At 43.8% G+C, this 13,062-nt stretch overlaps 1 protein-coding gene and 1 long non-coding RNA gene across 10 annotated transcripts in view; one reads left to right on the top strand and one right to left on the bottom strand.

Moving 5' to 3' along the window:
• Positions 1 to 3,220, top strand: part of MAGI2 (membrane associated guanylate kinase, WW and PDZ domain containing 2) — a 1,294,930-nt gene extending 1,291,710 nt beyond the window's left edge. For 7 of the 9 annotated variants that reach the window (XM_074340646.1, XM_074340647.1, XM_074340644.1 and 4 more), the window contains one exon: positions 1 to 3,220. In XM_074340646.1, the coding sequence (XP_074196747.1) occupies positions 1 to 662 (662 nt within the window). In that variant the 3' untranslated portion in view covers positions 663 to 3,220. The other 2 variants (XM_074340652.1, XM_074340653.1) reach the window with 1 other exon arrangement.
• Positions 3,221 to 4,425: 1,205 nt separating this feature from the next.
• On the bottom strand, positions 4,426 to 12,285 carry LOC141573192 (uncharacterized). The gene is made up of 3 exons (XR_012498867.1): positions 11,071 to 12,285; positions 8,807 to 8,934; positions 4,426 to 4,611 (listed from the first exon to the last, which is right to left on the bottom strand). It is a non-coding gene; the product is annotated as an uncharacterized LOC141573192 (long non-coding RNA).
• Positions 12,286 to 13,062: the final 777 nt, after the last annotated feature.

Raw genomic sequence — 13,062 nt, 5'->3', positions numbered from 1 at the left:
ACGAACCCAGCTCCTGGAGTTGTCCCGCTGCCGCCTCCCCAGGTCTGCCGGAAGTAGGCGTCTCCCTCGAAGAAGTCCTCTCGCCATTCTCTCCATCACACACAGCCCCACCCTCCGACCCTTCCCACCAGATAAGCCCAGACCCGACTTGGGATATCAAAAGGGAACACGACGTTAGGAAACCAAAGGAGCTTTCAGCCGGCGGCCAGAAGAAGCAGCGCCTCGGGGAGCAGAGGGAGCGCTCGGCGAGCCCGCAGAGGGCCGCGCGGCCGAGGCTCGAGGAGGCGCCCAGCGGCCAGGGGCGGCCCGAGGCCGGCAGGCCCTCCTCGGAGGCCAGGGCGCCCGGGCCCGCGGCGGCGGACGCGGCGGACGCGGCGCGGGCCGGCGGGAAGGAGGGGCCCCGCGCCGCGATGGGCTCCGAGCTCGGCCGCCGCGAAGGCCCCGGGCCTGCGCCTGCGTTTGCGGGCCCGGGCGGCGGCGGCGGCGGCGTGCGGGAGGCCGAGGGCCGGGCGGACGCGCGTGCGGGACCCCGGCTGGGCGCGCGGCCCCCAGGGGGCGCCCCGGCGCGTAAGGCCGCCTTGGCGCCGGGTCCCTGGAAGGTGCCCGGCTCCGACAAGCTGCTCGGCGTCCTCAAACCCGGCGCCTCGGCCGCGGGCAGATGAGCCGCGGGGCCCCAGCCCACCGCCCCGCCTCGACGCCTGCAGGCCGTTCTTCTTCGGTTCCGTCTCACGGCGTTTTAATTTATTTTCACTGTCACGCGCATAGATCCACGAGGCACCAAGGCCTGGGAGCATCGACGCGAGGTCCCAGGTGTCCAACGAGCTTGGACGGTCCAGCGTCCACGCGCAGACCTAAACTGATCCTAAAGCCCCTGGTTCCACTGTGGGGGCTTTGGCAGCTATGGAAGAACCAAAATTACGTGAAGAACATCACGGAGAGACAGTGCAGTGTAGCTTTAGTTAAAAAAAAATTTCCCCCACTGCATGAAGGATCTGGATGTCATCCAAACTTTATATCAAGAAACTGGACAAGTTAAGCGCAATCACAAACTGGAATATCGCCTTAAAAATCAAACTGCACGGAGCAAGCTGAAACTGAGACAAGATTATATCTTTTAATTGATCTAAAGAGTTGTAAATAAATTGTTCTTGACATATCTAGACAGGGGTTAAAAGGTTTCTTTGAAACATTCAGAACTGTTCGCCCGTGACATGTTTCCATGGCTTACCCGTGGCATCCATCACCGGTATTAGCAGTAACGTTCCCTGCGTACTGCAGGAGTTAGCGAGCTAGTGAATCTGTTGGTATGATGCCATTTTTACTGCCATTTCTGTGATCAAATCATATTTCTGTACATTTCAGTGGTAGGAAAAAAAGGTTTTGAAAATTGTATTCTAGGGAACAGTTTGCCGTCAGTCAGAATTTGCAGTTTAGCTCGTAGATCTTAATTGGTTTTCTTCTAAAATATGAATTTTATAATTGAAGGACCACAATTTATTTAATCAAGATTGGCAACACTGCAGTTCCTTTATGAAAAGGCTTTCCTAGTGTCTCAGGCTAGCAGACAGTAGCTTCTTTGACAGCAATGTTATATTTCACTTATTGTCTTTTTTAAACCCTCTTTCCTTTACTTCATTTTCACTTTGATAAAGCAACAGCAAAATATTTCTCTTATATCTCTCAGATATAATGAATCTCTGATATTAAAAAATCATTATGATCAATTTATTTTCATTAAAGAACACAACTCTTCGGCATTCCTTTCTGCTTATCTTTCTTTCCTTATTCTTTCTCCTTTTATTTCCATTTGGTTTGCGTTTTTGTCTGGTAGTCTTTACCAAATTTGTATTTCTTTAGCAACCTCTAAATGTTTTTGTTTACCTTCATTGATCTATGGTAGATCCCCTAGTAAAATTCTAAGGCTTGCCTTTCTTCCCTGCTATTTTAATCTTAAAAAAAAAAAAAAAAAAAATGTTACCTTCAATTAATTATCCATTTGTCAACAAAAGTACCTCCAAACCTATAGAAAAATTTTGCAAGAATTTATTTGAGCCAAATTTTTGAGACATGCCTGAAGCCATCTCAACGGATTGAGAAAATGCTCTGGAGAATGGCAGTTTTGCAGTTCATTTTATTCATTTAGAATCAAAGGAGAAACAGGAATTTATGACCAGACCATCCTATGTGGTTACTTTCAGTGACTGTGCTTGTCACCGCGCTTGTCGGGCCTGCCAGGGAGCCCCCTGAGTTTGTCAGGTTTATTATATAACCCCTTTTTCATTCACACATTGGTACTTATTTGTAGACACACACAATTAAAAGGCAAATGTCTCTGAGGGCAGTTTCTCTTTAATATGGCCTGAATGAATGAGGCTCATCCTGCACGTATTCTGCCTGGTACAGGAGTTCAAATGCAAATAAGCCTCACCTTTCTGCACTTGTAGTCGAATAAGGAAAACAAGGAGATCAGGTCCATCATACAGGGTCACACATAATAGCCTTCCTGTGTTGACTCTTTTCCCTCTCTTCATAATTGCTGTACCCTGAGCACTAGCCGTTTAATTTTCATCAGGCATAGGCTTAGTTTAGTTGTTTGACAAGAGGAAAATATGGTTGAAAGCCTCAAGTGAGGAGTCTTGCAGCTTGTAAAAGCAATTTCCAAAAATGGAACCCATTCATCATAAACAAAAGCACAAACACATGTAGCAGTTTATAATACATTTGGTTTAATCTCAATTAGTCTTTCTCCCCTGGACTAGATCCAGTATAGTTTGCCATTAATTTATTGAATCTGGTTTTGGACAATGCTTCTGTAGTGTAGCTGCACGTCCCAGTACTGTATCCTCTGACCTTTATTTTCCATGTGTTACAAAAGGATTAAAAAATTGAGATTACGCTTGCATAAACTCTAATTTGCACAGTTCACAGCTACTACTTGTGCAGTAATTGCTTTATGCGGCTGTAATCCATAACCTGTGAAGACAGCACATCATCTAAATCCCATTCCAAATAATATTTCTGTGTAGTGTTAGCTGTGAATTTACCCTGTACAGCTGTATCTCTATAAATATAATTCCATGTATTAATAGTCACAGAAAGGCTGTAAGTGAGCAACTATTTTTATGAAACGCACCAGTATGGGTAAATTAACTTTTACAGAAATCTTGTTTACTGTATGATATTCTAAAACACTGTCAAATAAAATATATATCCAAAAATCTTTTCTTTTTCCAACTACATAGGTTGTGTGTTAATTTGAGTAAATAATAACTGGGAGTTCATTTTTCAAAACTGCAGTTTTCATAGATTTTTTTTTTTTTAAGTATAAGTTTAAGCCCAGCCAGGGCTTCCTTGACACTTGAATCTAAATGCAGCGGAATTACAAGGGAAAAAACTGTTGACCTTTTTTGCCCTAGTGATCTGAGAGTTTTCTCGTAGATAATCTGGTTGGTATTTTCCTAACTACATCATTTGTGACTTGGCAATATGTTTCCGTTGCTTGCTATGTTGATTGATACTCAGCCTTTTTCAAAAAGGATTAAAGGTATCAATCAACAATAAATTCCATCACATTTTTTCCTTTTAATTCTGAAATGTTTTCACGCAAAATTCCATGCCCATGGAGTTTAAGAAGAAGTCTAAACTAAATTTAGTGAACAGCAGTGTAGAGGTCCAAAATGAATGGCCGGATATACCTTTTGCCATGTAGTACAATATGTGTATCAGGGAGACGAGAGAGTTCTACGTGGTAACAGGATGATGACACCCCTGCCATCAAGATTATAATCCAAAGAAACAGTCTCAACCCCAGTCCTGTCAAGACTTTCCCACCGATGTCCGTAAGAGGCCTAAGCTTCCCAAAGTACCATTTTTTACTCCAATATAATTTTGTAAAACTTAAATCTGCGTATGACTTTTGGAAGAAGCTAGCATGAAGTGTGAAATTAAGAACAAAAGTTAAGGGGCAGCCGGATGGCTCAGTTGGTTAGAGTGCGGGCTCCCAACAATAAGGTCGCTGGTTCAATTCCCACATGGGATGGTGGGCTGCACCGCCTACAACTAAAGATTGGAAACAGCAACTAGACTTAGAGCTGAGCTGCGCCCTCCACAACTAGATTGAAGGACAACGACTTGGAGCTGATGGGCCCTGGAGAAACACACTGTCCCCCAATATTCCCCAATAAAATTTATTTTAAAAGAACAAAAGTTTAGATGTTTGTCATACTATGTTGTTCTTTATGAACTAATCTGAGAATGAGCAAGTGCAAGCTGAAAAGGCGAAAGATTTATAAAACAATGTAGTTAACAAAATGGGGTATAAATATTAATAATGCACAGCAAGTTACTGTTTTAAAAAACAACAACAATCAGAACATTAAAAAGATTAGAAATCAGACCAAAGTGATGAGGACAGGGGCAGAGCAGGGCTGGGTGAGGACAAGGGCGGCGCCTGGCCTGGGCAAGAGCCTGGTCATGAAGCAAATGTCTCCAAGGTCAGGTAGGCAAATAGGAGACAGTGAAGAGAGCCAGGTGGGGAATGGGCCAACGGACCCTCCTCTAAAGCTGTCATTTTGTCCAGTCCAAGTCCACCGTGGAATGGTCTTTCAGTTTCTCAAAAGAAGAAGAAGAAAAAGAAGGAATTAGTTCTTTATTTGAAAATTTTATGGTTTTTAAAGTATGGCAAGTTTAATTCACATTTTTAAGAAACACTGAACAAAAAGGCAAAGCACTCCTGCAACAAACCATCTGCAGACCAAGTCTGGCCCACAGCCCACCAATTTGCAGTCTCTGTCTTGAAACAACAGCCAGGCTTTCAGCAGAGGAACCCTCGCTTTCATCAGGGCTTGATTCACCTTCCAAACAGCAGATCATACAGACCCCAGAGATCAGAAAGTGTGGCTGTCGAGGTCCACGTGTGCTTAGAATAGCTCCAATGGACTCAAAGCAGGAGGCACTCTGCCAGAAACATGCCCCCTGCTCCTGTGGTCAGGGTGGCTTTGCTGTGAAGCTGAACACCCTGAAGCTTGCATGATACCTAAAGCTTGTTTCAATATTTTCTTTCCTAATGAGTCTCCCCCAAAACTGTGTAAACTTGGGGCTCCCCAGGGGTGAAAGTGTCCCTGCCCTCTTTATACAGTTTTTCAGGCCAAACTCACAGCAAAGTCAAATGACCTAATTGCGGAAGAATTTGGACTTAACAGAGATTTCTTTTTCAGACAACAAGAGGGCCAGACAGGATGCCTGTAAAATCATGAGTGCTTTCCAAGTCTTAAAATAGTCAATCCTAATGATAAGTCCTGCATCGTGTCTAGTTCGTCTAGGGCACCAATTAAATGCGTAGAGCTTATGATTATGACTATTGGTGGCCATAATAGCTGTGGCTGTAAACATTTGGGTATAAACAATGGAGCCACATCCTAGAATTAAACCAACCCCTTACTGGCATTTGGTGGCATATCACCCAGACAGCTCAGTGACTGGGGATTCCATAAACACCTAAGTCTGTCCCACCACCCTGAAGAGGGTATCTGACAACTGCAGATGAGAACAATGTCTGTTTTGAAGGGTGCTAAGAGTTTGATGGGATTTTCTCTTCTGATGAAACTTGCCTTTTGGAGAGTGACTTCATCTGAAAGAAGCTGGGAATCTTCTAAAGCAACAACGTGACCCTGATTTTCTTAAGTGGAAGATAAATTTTCTAAAACTCTGGCAAGGTGTGTCTGTATGGAAGGAAAATTAAACCTCCTCTGGGATTTCGTCCCAGGTCAGCTGCTTTCACACCGAGGAACACACATCCCTGGGGTACACAGACTTTCTGGGGGGACACAAGCAGGTAGCTTAAATGGAATCCATTTGCAGAACTTCACCTTCCATTTTGAAGTATTTTGAACCTGCGGGCTGCCAATTCCCCATTCCCACCTGCCCTATACAAGGACCTTTTATGTTAGAGAAGAAAGACCTCTCACCTGTCCTGCATTTTCTTCTGGTTCATCACTGCAAGGGGGAAAATCTCTACGGCATTAAACGAGAGACAATTGGAGGACGCAGCCCTCCTGAGGGAGAATCAAGGCAGCAAAGTAGAGAGAATCAGTAAGAAATATCTAAATGGGCAATGTCTGCCTTCATCCAGGAGCCCTGGCAGGGTTGTTATCTAAGAATTAGCACTCACATTTATTTGAATTTAAAAATAAAGTCAGACTTTTCTGATGGAATTTGTGTGATTTGGCTACTTATCTGGCTTGACCACAAGGACTGGCTTTGTTTGTTAGATTATATGACAGGTATTTTTCATAAATTAAATAAGTTAAACCTGCAACTACAAAGTTTACATAAAATACATATGAAGCACACACAGAAGAGAAAAATATATCCTTTGAAATATTTAAATCTGTGATAAATACGTAGATGTCAACTTAAAAATGAAATCGGATCTAGAGTTTCATACAATTATTTTAGGCGCTTTAGGAGCTAACAACAGGAGCACTCACTAAGGCAAATGTACTGAACTCCATTTAGTAAAAGTTTAAAAATAGTGGTGAGTGTCTACTATATATAAAACACTACAGGTAAATGGAACACAGCCCTTGTTCTCAGATTGCCTGCAATCTAGTTAGGCGACCAAGACAATGAACACAAGTCAGAATGTGGTGTGATGTGGGCAATGCTGGACTCTGTAGGGTGTGGAAATAGTTGGAGGCAGTTAGAAGTCATCCTTGATAAGTGGAGTTTTAGTTGCGTTTTGAAGGTTGGGTAGGATTTCAAGAGGCAGGGAAGTACAAGGTGTGATCAAACAATATGGTGAGTGTTTAAATTTAAAAAGTTATTACAGTAAAAGACACATTACCATTAATCCTCCTCAGAGGGGGGTATCACTTTGTGAGGGGTGTAAATGTCTAACTATTACATTGTTTTGTACACCTGAAACTTAAAAAAAAAGAAAGAGAGAGAGAACAGGAAAAACAAAAAAAATACTCCTGCTCACTTCAAACACACTGATCCCATCGCTCTCGCCACCAGTTCTGGAAGTGTCTTTAGTTGTGCTGTCATGGCTGCCTCAATGTCCTGAATCATGTTGACTTTGGGGAAGAGCCAGAAGTCGCATGGTGCCAGATCCAGTGAATAAGGTGGATGAGGACACATGTCAAATAATGTTTTTATTAGACAGAAATTTCCGTATACAATTTCGGCAATTGTATAGTGATGTGTGACATGGAGTGTTGTCATGATGGAGGATGATTTACAGCACAATTTAAAACACACCTCTCAACTGTAGCTCACACCTGACAGACTGCACTGAACAAGTCGAAACTTGTCACACACTGTTAGTACGGTTCGAGGCTCCACTTCCTATATCGAAGATCCCTGCCTTCCGTTGGATGGCACTTGACAGCAGCCTTCACTGTATTTTTTTATCAAAACTGAAAGGCTCCATGTCACACATTGCTTCTGGTACGGCAATTTCTGTCAAATAAAAACATTACGGTGTGTCCTCATCCACCTTATTCCCCGGATCTGGCACCGTGCGACTTATGGTTCTTCCCCAAAGTCAAAATGACCATGAAAGGTAAATGTTTTGAATCCATTCAGGACACTAAGGCAGCCACAACAGGGCAACTAAAGACACTCACGAAAGAGGACTTCCAGAACTGCTTCAGAAAGTGTCAAGAACAATGCGATAAGTGTGTTCGAAGCGAGGGGGAATATTTTGAGGGGGATTAATGGCAATGTGTCTTTTACTGTAATAATTTTTTTTTTTTTTAACATTCATTGTATTTTTTAACCACACCTCAGTATAAGGGAGAGAACAGCATGAGCAAGTCAGAGTTAGAAAATTTGGAGGGATGTTAGAGAAATAGCAAATTGTTTATTTTGACCAAGACTATATTGGGGGCGGTGGTGATTCAGCAAAGGGTTGATTCAAGTAGATCACAAATGCCATTAGCGAGCCATGGAGAGGTCTTCAAGGTTTCTGAGCAGACAGAAGATAAAACCAGCACTTGGCTCTAGAAGGAAGTCCTGACAGCCCGGTCCAGGGGGGAGTGGAGAAGAGAGACACTCTGGCAAGTACTAGCATCAGTCCAGGTGAGAGATAAGGAGACCTGAGCACCTGGAATGGAGGGGAGACATGTGAGGGCTCTCGAGGAGGGCCAACAAGCAGACCTCAGACTTATGGGACACAAAGAGTCAGGGACAATCACAGGCTTCGAGCCTAAGTGACAATTTGAAAATGGGAGGAGGACCAGATTTACAAGGGACATCATTAAGCTTTTTGACAGGTAAAGTGTGAGGGGCTCTCAGGCTGCTCAGATGAAAATATTCATCTAGCCAATATGATTATTATTATTAGTCTATGATTAGACTACAGATGGGGGTGCAGCAAAGAGAATGAAGGTCAGGTGAGATTCTGAGTCTTAGGATAAAGATTTTGGAATCAACTCCCTAGAGCCCTGCTGGGACCCACTTCGGATATTCTGATGTGATTGGTTGAGAGTCTATTTGGGAAGAGAAATGTTCTCTGCATTATGAACACATCCACAGAAGGAGTAGCATGCAAAGAGTGCTTTGTTACAGGAAGCAAGGATCCTGGAAGATTGAACATCTCTCTAAAGTCCAGGTGCCACCAGGAAACACATGAGCCAATTAATTTTTCTAGTTCTTAACAAGATAATAAAAGTGAGCTGCAAGTGGGTCAGCTGCAATGGACATGGAGAAATTCATAAATGGAATACTTCAAAACAGATATCGCTGTACACCACCCTTTTCAAATTTTAAAGATTAGGCGAGGTCAGAAGATTCAATGACATACTTTCCAATTACTTCTGTGTTAGCTCATCATACTGGGAACACCTGAATTCTTGCTTCTTGATCTGGATTTCTAACTCTGAGATGACCTTAGTTGTACATCAAAGCAAATGAGCAGCTATGAGATAAAGGCTGAGAAGAAAAAAAAAAAAAGAAAAAAAAAAATATATATCTTATATATATAATATATCTTATATATATATATTTTATATATCTAATATATATATTATATATATATATATATGTTCACACATGTTCACACACACACACACAAATACACAGACATATAACCAGGAATTACGATTAAAAATTTTTTATTGTGACAAAATAACTTATAAACCCAAAAAATACATAAAAACATATGGAGTGCTTACTCAATTTTAAAGCTGGCATGTATATAATTACCATGCAGCCTGAGATAGTAAGGGACTCTTGAGTCTGGAACAGAGCAAATATTTGATACATAAACGTTCTTATTGCTGCTCTTATTAATTGAGAGATATATGAACATTTGCAGTGGTGCTCTGGAATTCTCATTAAGCCAATACTTGTTAGGTGTTGGCTGTAACTGTGAACTAGACCGGGTGTGAACTATCTACACCACAGAACTCAATCTTCTAACCATCAGAAAGGCAACACCACAACCAGTTACGGAATTGCAGTTGTAATAAGCGCTACAAAGGAGACGTGAAGGAGCCAGAGGTGGGTCCAACGGGGGCCTGATGGGGCTGGGAAACACAGATCGGAAGCTTCTCCTAAGGAAATGGCTGCTGGGCTGAGAGCTGAACGTGGGTAGGTGTCAGATGGGGGAGTCTGGCCTTGGGAACAAAGTGACCAAGGACTCCATCCTTGTTTTAAAACTGTTAGTCAGTGTCCCAGCAAACTCCTCTATCTGGGGCACTGTAATGGTTTGGCCACCCTAGAGAAAAGGGCACGTGGACCACTCTGGCAGCTCAATGGACACCAGACGCCTGGGGGACAGAGGATGGCGAGGACTTGCCAGCAGGAGGCTGGAGAGCCCTTGGGTCCAGATCTCACAGGGCTTCATAGGCCTTGGCCAGTACTTGGGCCTCCATTCAAAGGTCAGCAGGAGGCCACTGGTGGGCTTTCATTGGTCAGAATGCCCCGATATGATGTGGGTTTCCTGTACATAACACGCTGTACATAATACTTCCTGCCTCTCTCCCTTCCTCTCCATCCCCTGCTGGAGTGGCAGCCCTCACCTGCTACTGCTCATGCTGAGCTCAGCCTCCCCAAACTTCTGTCTCAGGCAGATGCCAGCCTTTCTGGGAGGGCTCAGGAGGCCTTGTTAATGCATTTGTAACATTGCAAAGAACTTTCCTGGGCAGGTGTCTAATCAGTACACAGATGCACAGCTCTTATTTTATAGGTTCTCTGTACTTTTCTCCATCACCAAAGTGTTGATTGCAGACCCATCTTGTGTTTCCACAACTGACCCTCACTGTGCCTAGCATCCCATAGGCTCTCAGAGAATGCTTGTTGAAGGTGGGGTAATTTTATTTTTAATTGCCCTCATCTCTAAATCCAATACAGTTTTCCCTCGAATAAGAATGGCTTTCAACACAGTAAGTGGGCCTGACTAGTCAGAGTGGACAGTTTGTAATTTTTCCCAGGTATGCTGCTATTTCTACACAATTCTGGCAGAGGGGCTTGATGTTGTTATTTGAGCATTGCTTGGGATAAGGCTAACTTCTGCACTCATCCAGGTGCTTTATCTAAAATAAGCCCAAAAACCATTTCCCCTGACTTTCTCTTGCTCACCCTCAGGCCCAGCCTCGTCCCAAAGCCAGCAAGGCTTGTGTGGGACTAGGCTCTGCCTCTTGTTTCAGGCAGGTAAGGTCAGGACCAGAGCAGCCTTCCCTGCTCAACACCCAGGAGAGACTTTTCACTAGTATCCTTGGCTGAATTCTAGCACACTGGGTCCAGCTGGTCGCAGTTCCTTAGATGAATTTGGCCTCCTCACCATGAATGTTTGCTGAAAGCATACAAAAGGCCCCTGTGGGTTTTGAACTTGGACTAGTCCAGGCTCCCGCTGCCTCTCTGCTCCAACTGCAGCTCTTCCCAATACCACACACACACGCACATGCACGCGCACACACACACGCACACACACACCACGTATCCCATTTGACTTCCTGCCCAGGCTGCTGTCACTTGTGACAAGCAACCTTTGAGTAAGTAGGCTTTTGGCTGGGCTGTTCCAGCCAACCTCAGCCCTGCAGCTTATACCAGGGCCCTGATACTCACCCACTGGCCACTTGGATTAAGAGACTGAGCTCCCCGCATCGACCTCTCATGATCAAAGACCCTCACGATCTGCTCTCCATGAATCTTCCCCCCAGATGAGGTAGATCATTCACAACCAATCCCTTAAACATTTTCATTCTCTGCTTTTAATCTGAGTCAAACAAATACAAGCCAAGATTTTTTTCTTTGACATTATCAAGGGGCTAATGGTGTGAGGGCTTGGCAGGGTTTTAAAGTATACTTAGGAATACATCTCTTCACACAGGAAGGAGACATCTGGAACATATTAAGGGGATGGGGGCACCCAGGGATGATTTTGTCCTGAATTACTCTGCCAAGACACTTTCAAACAGAAGCAGTGAATTGTCTGAACCACTCCCAGAAGACTAGCTACTGTTAACAGATAAATCCCACCCTCTACCCCCTGCCCTCCAAAAGGCTTCACTCAGGTGAAGTTAGGAGTTGCTGGTTGAAGAATTAGCTTTTCTTTGTTTAGTACTTCAAGGATCCATGTTCCTTTCATTCTATGGCTCCACCATCCCCTGGAGCCTTGCAGCACTGGTGTCGGCTGGGAGCTTGTGAGACATGCATGGTCTCAGGCCCCACCCTGTAGCTACTGCACCAGCCCTGCGTTTTAAGGTTCCCAGGTGAGGGTAATTCATGTGCATAGCAGTTTGAGAAGCCCTGCTCTGGAACCTCAGTCAAAATGTAAACTCCGTCAGGGCAGGAGTCATATCTATCTTGTTCCTTACTGCAGTCCTTGAACATAACACCATACATAGATGGCACGTTATAGACCGAAAGGATGAATGTCAGACTAGAGAAAATGTGCAGGTTAGAAAAGGTGTAGCAAACTCTCTGACTTCCATCCTGGCCAGGGTACCTGCAGAGTCAGGGTGGCTGTGTAGCATAGGATCAGCATGAGACACGAGAAAGTCATTATCAAGGTCATTAACCTTTGGCAATCTGGCCCAATACGGCCCTCCCAGAACAGGAAAGCTGGGGGTTTTCACCTCCTTGTCCAATACATCAGTCTATTTAGCACCAAGCTGGACCACCTCCACAAAGGAAGCTGCATGGTCCCTGTAGCTAATAAGATGCTATTGTACACTTGAGATTTGCTGGGAGTAGATCTGAAGCATCCTCACCACACACAGCTCCTTGAAGAGCAGGTGGCTGAAGGAGAGACTCTGCCTGTACAGCAGGTACCGGGCCCTACACCTCATGTATGTGCAGAGGGATTCCAGTAGCAGAGAACTTGTTATGGTGAGCGTCTCTACGTCGAATATGTAGGTTCTGGACAAGTGCAGAAGTCACATTGAGGGAATTGCAAAGAGGAGAAAACTTGACCAAGGTCAGGAGTAGTCACAAATAATGAGGATATTAGCATTTAATTAGCATGGGCTGCCTGTCCAACACTTTTACATATGCTGTCCAGTTTTATCCTCATAGTAACCTTCTGTGTTCATAATATTCTCCCCACTCCTCCAAAAAAGCTGCTTTTGTTAAGGTCACACTGTCTCATTCCAAGACTTACTGTAAAGCTTCACAGAGTATCTCAACCTTGGCACAATTAGCATTTTAGACTGAATAATTCTTTGTTGTGGGAGTCTGTTCTGTGCATTGCAGGACACCACCCACCAATTATGACAACCAAACTTGTCTCCAGACATTGCCAAACAGCCAGGGGGGTGAGGAGAGACACGATTGTCTCAAGTTGAAAACCACTGAGCTATAATAATCAAGACTGTGAGGTTTTGGCAAATGACAGACACAAAGATCAATGGAATCGAATAGAGTCCAGAAACACAACTATACATATACGGTCAATTAGTTTTTAACAAAGGCTCAATGGCAATTCAAAGGAAAAAGAATATTCTTTTCATCAACTGGATAATCACATGCAAAAAAAAAAAGTTCTGGACCACCACAATAAGGTGAATATTTCAATAAATATCTCTTTTATGGAAAGATCTTACCTTCAAGTTGTAA

The sequence above is a fragment of the Rhinolophus sinicus genome, linkage group LG09, assembly GCF_036562045.2.
Source record: "Rhinolophus sinicus isolate RSC01 linkage group LG09, ASM3656204v1, whole genome shotgun sequence".
Lineage (NCBI taxonomy): Eukaryota > Metazoa > Chordata > Mammalia > Chiroptera > Rhinolophidae > Rhinolophus > Rhinolophus sinicus.
Note: the sequence above shows the minus strand (reverse complement) of the source record. Positions and strands in the feature narration are given on the sequence as shown.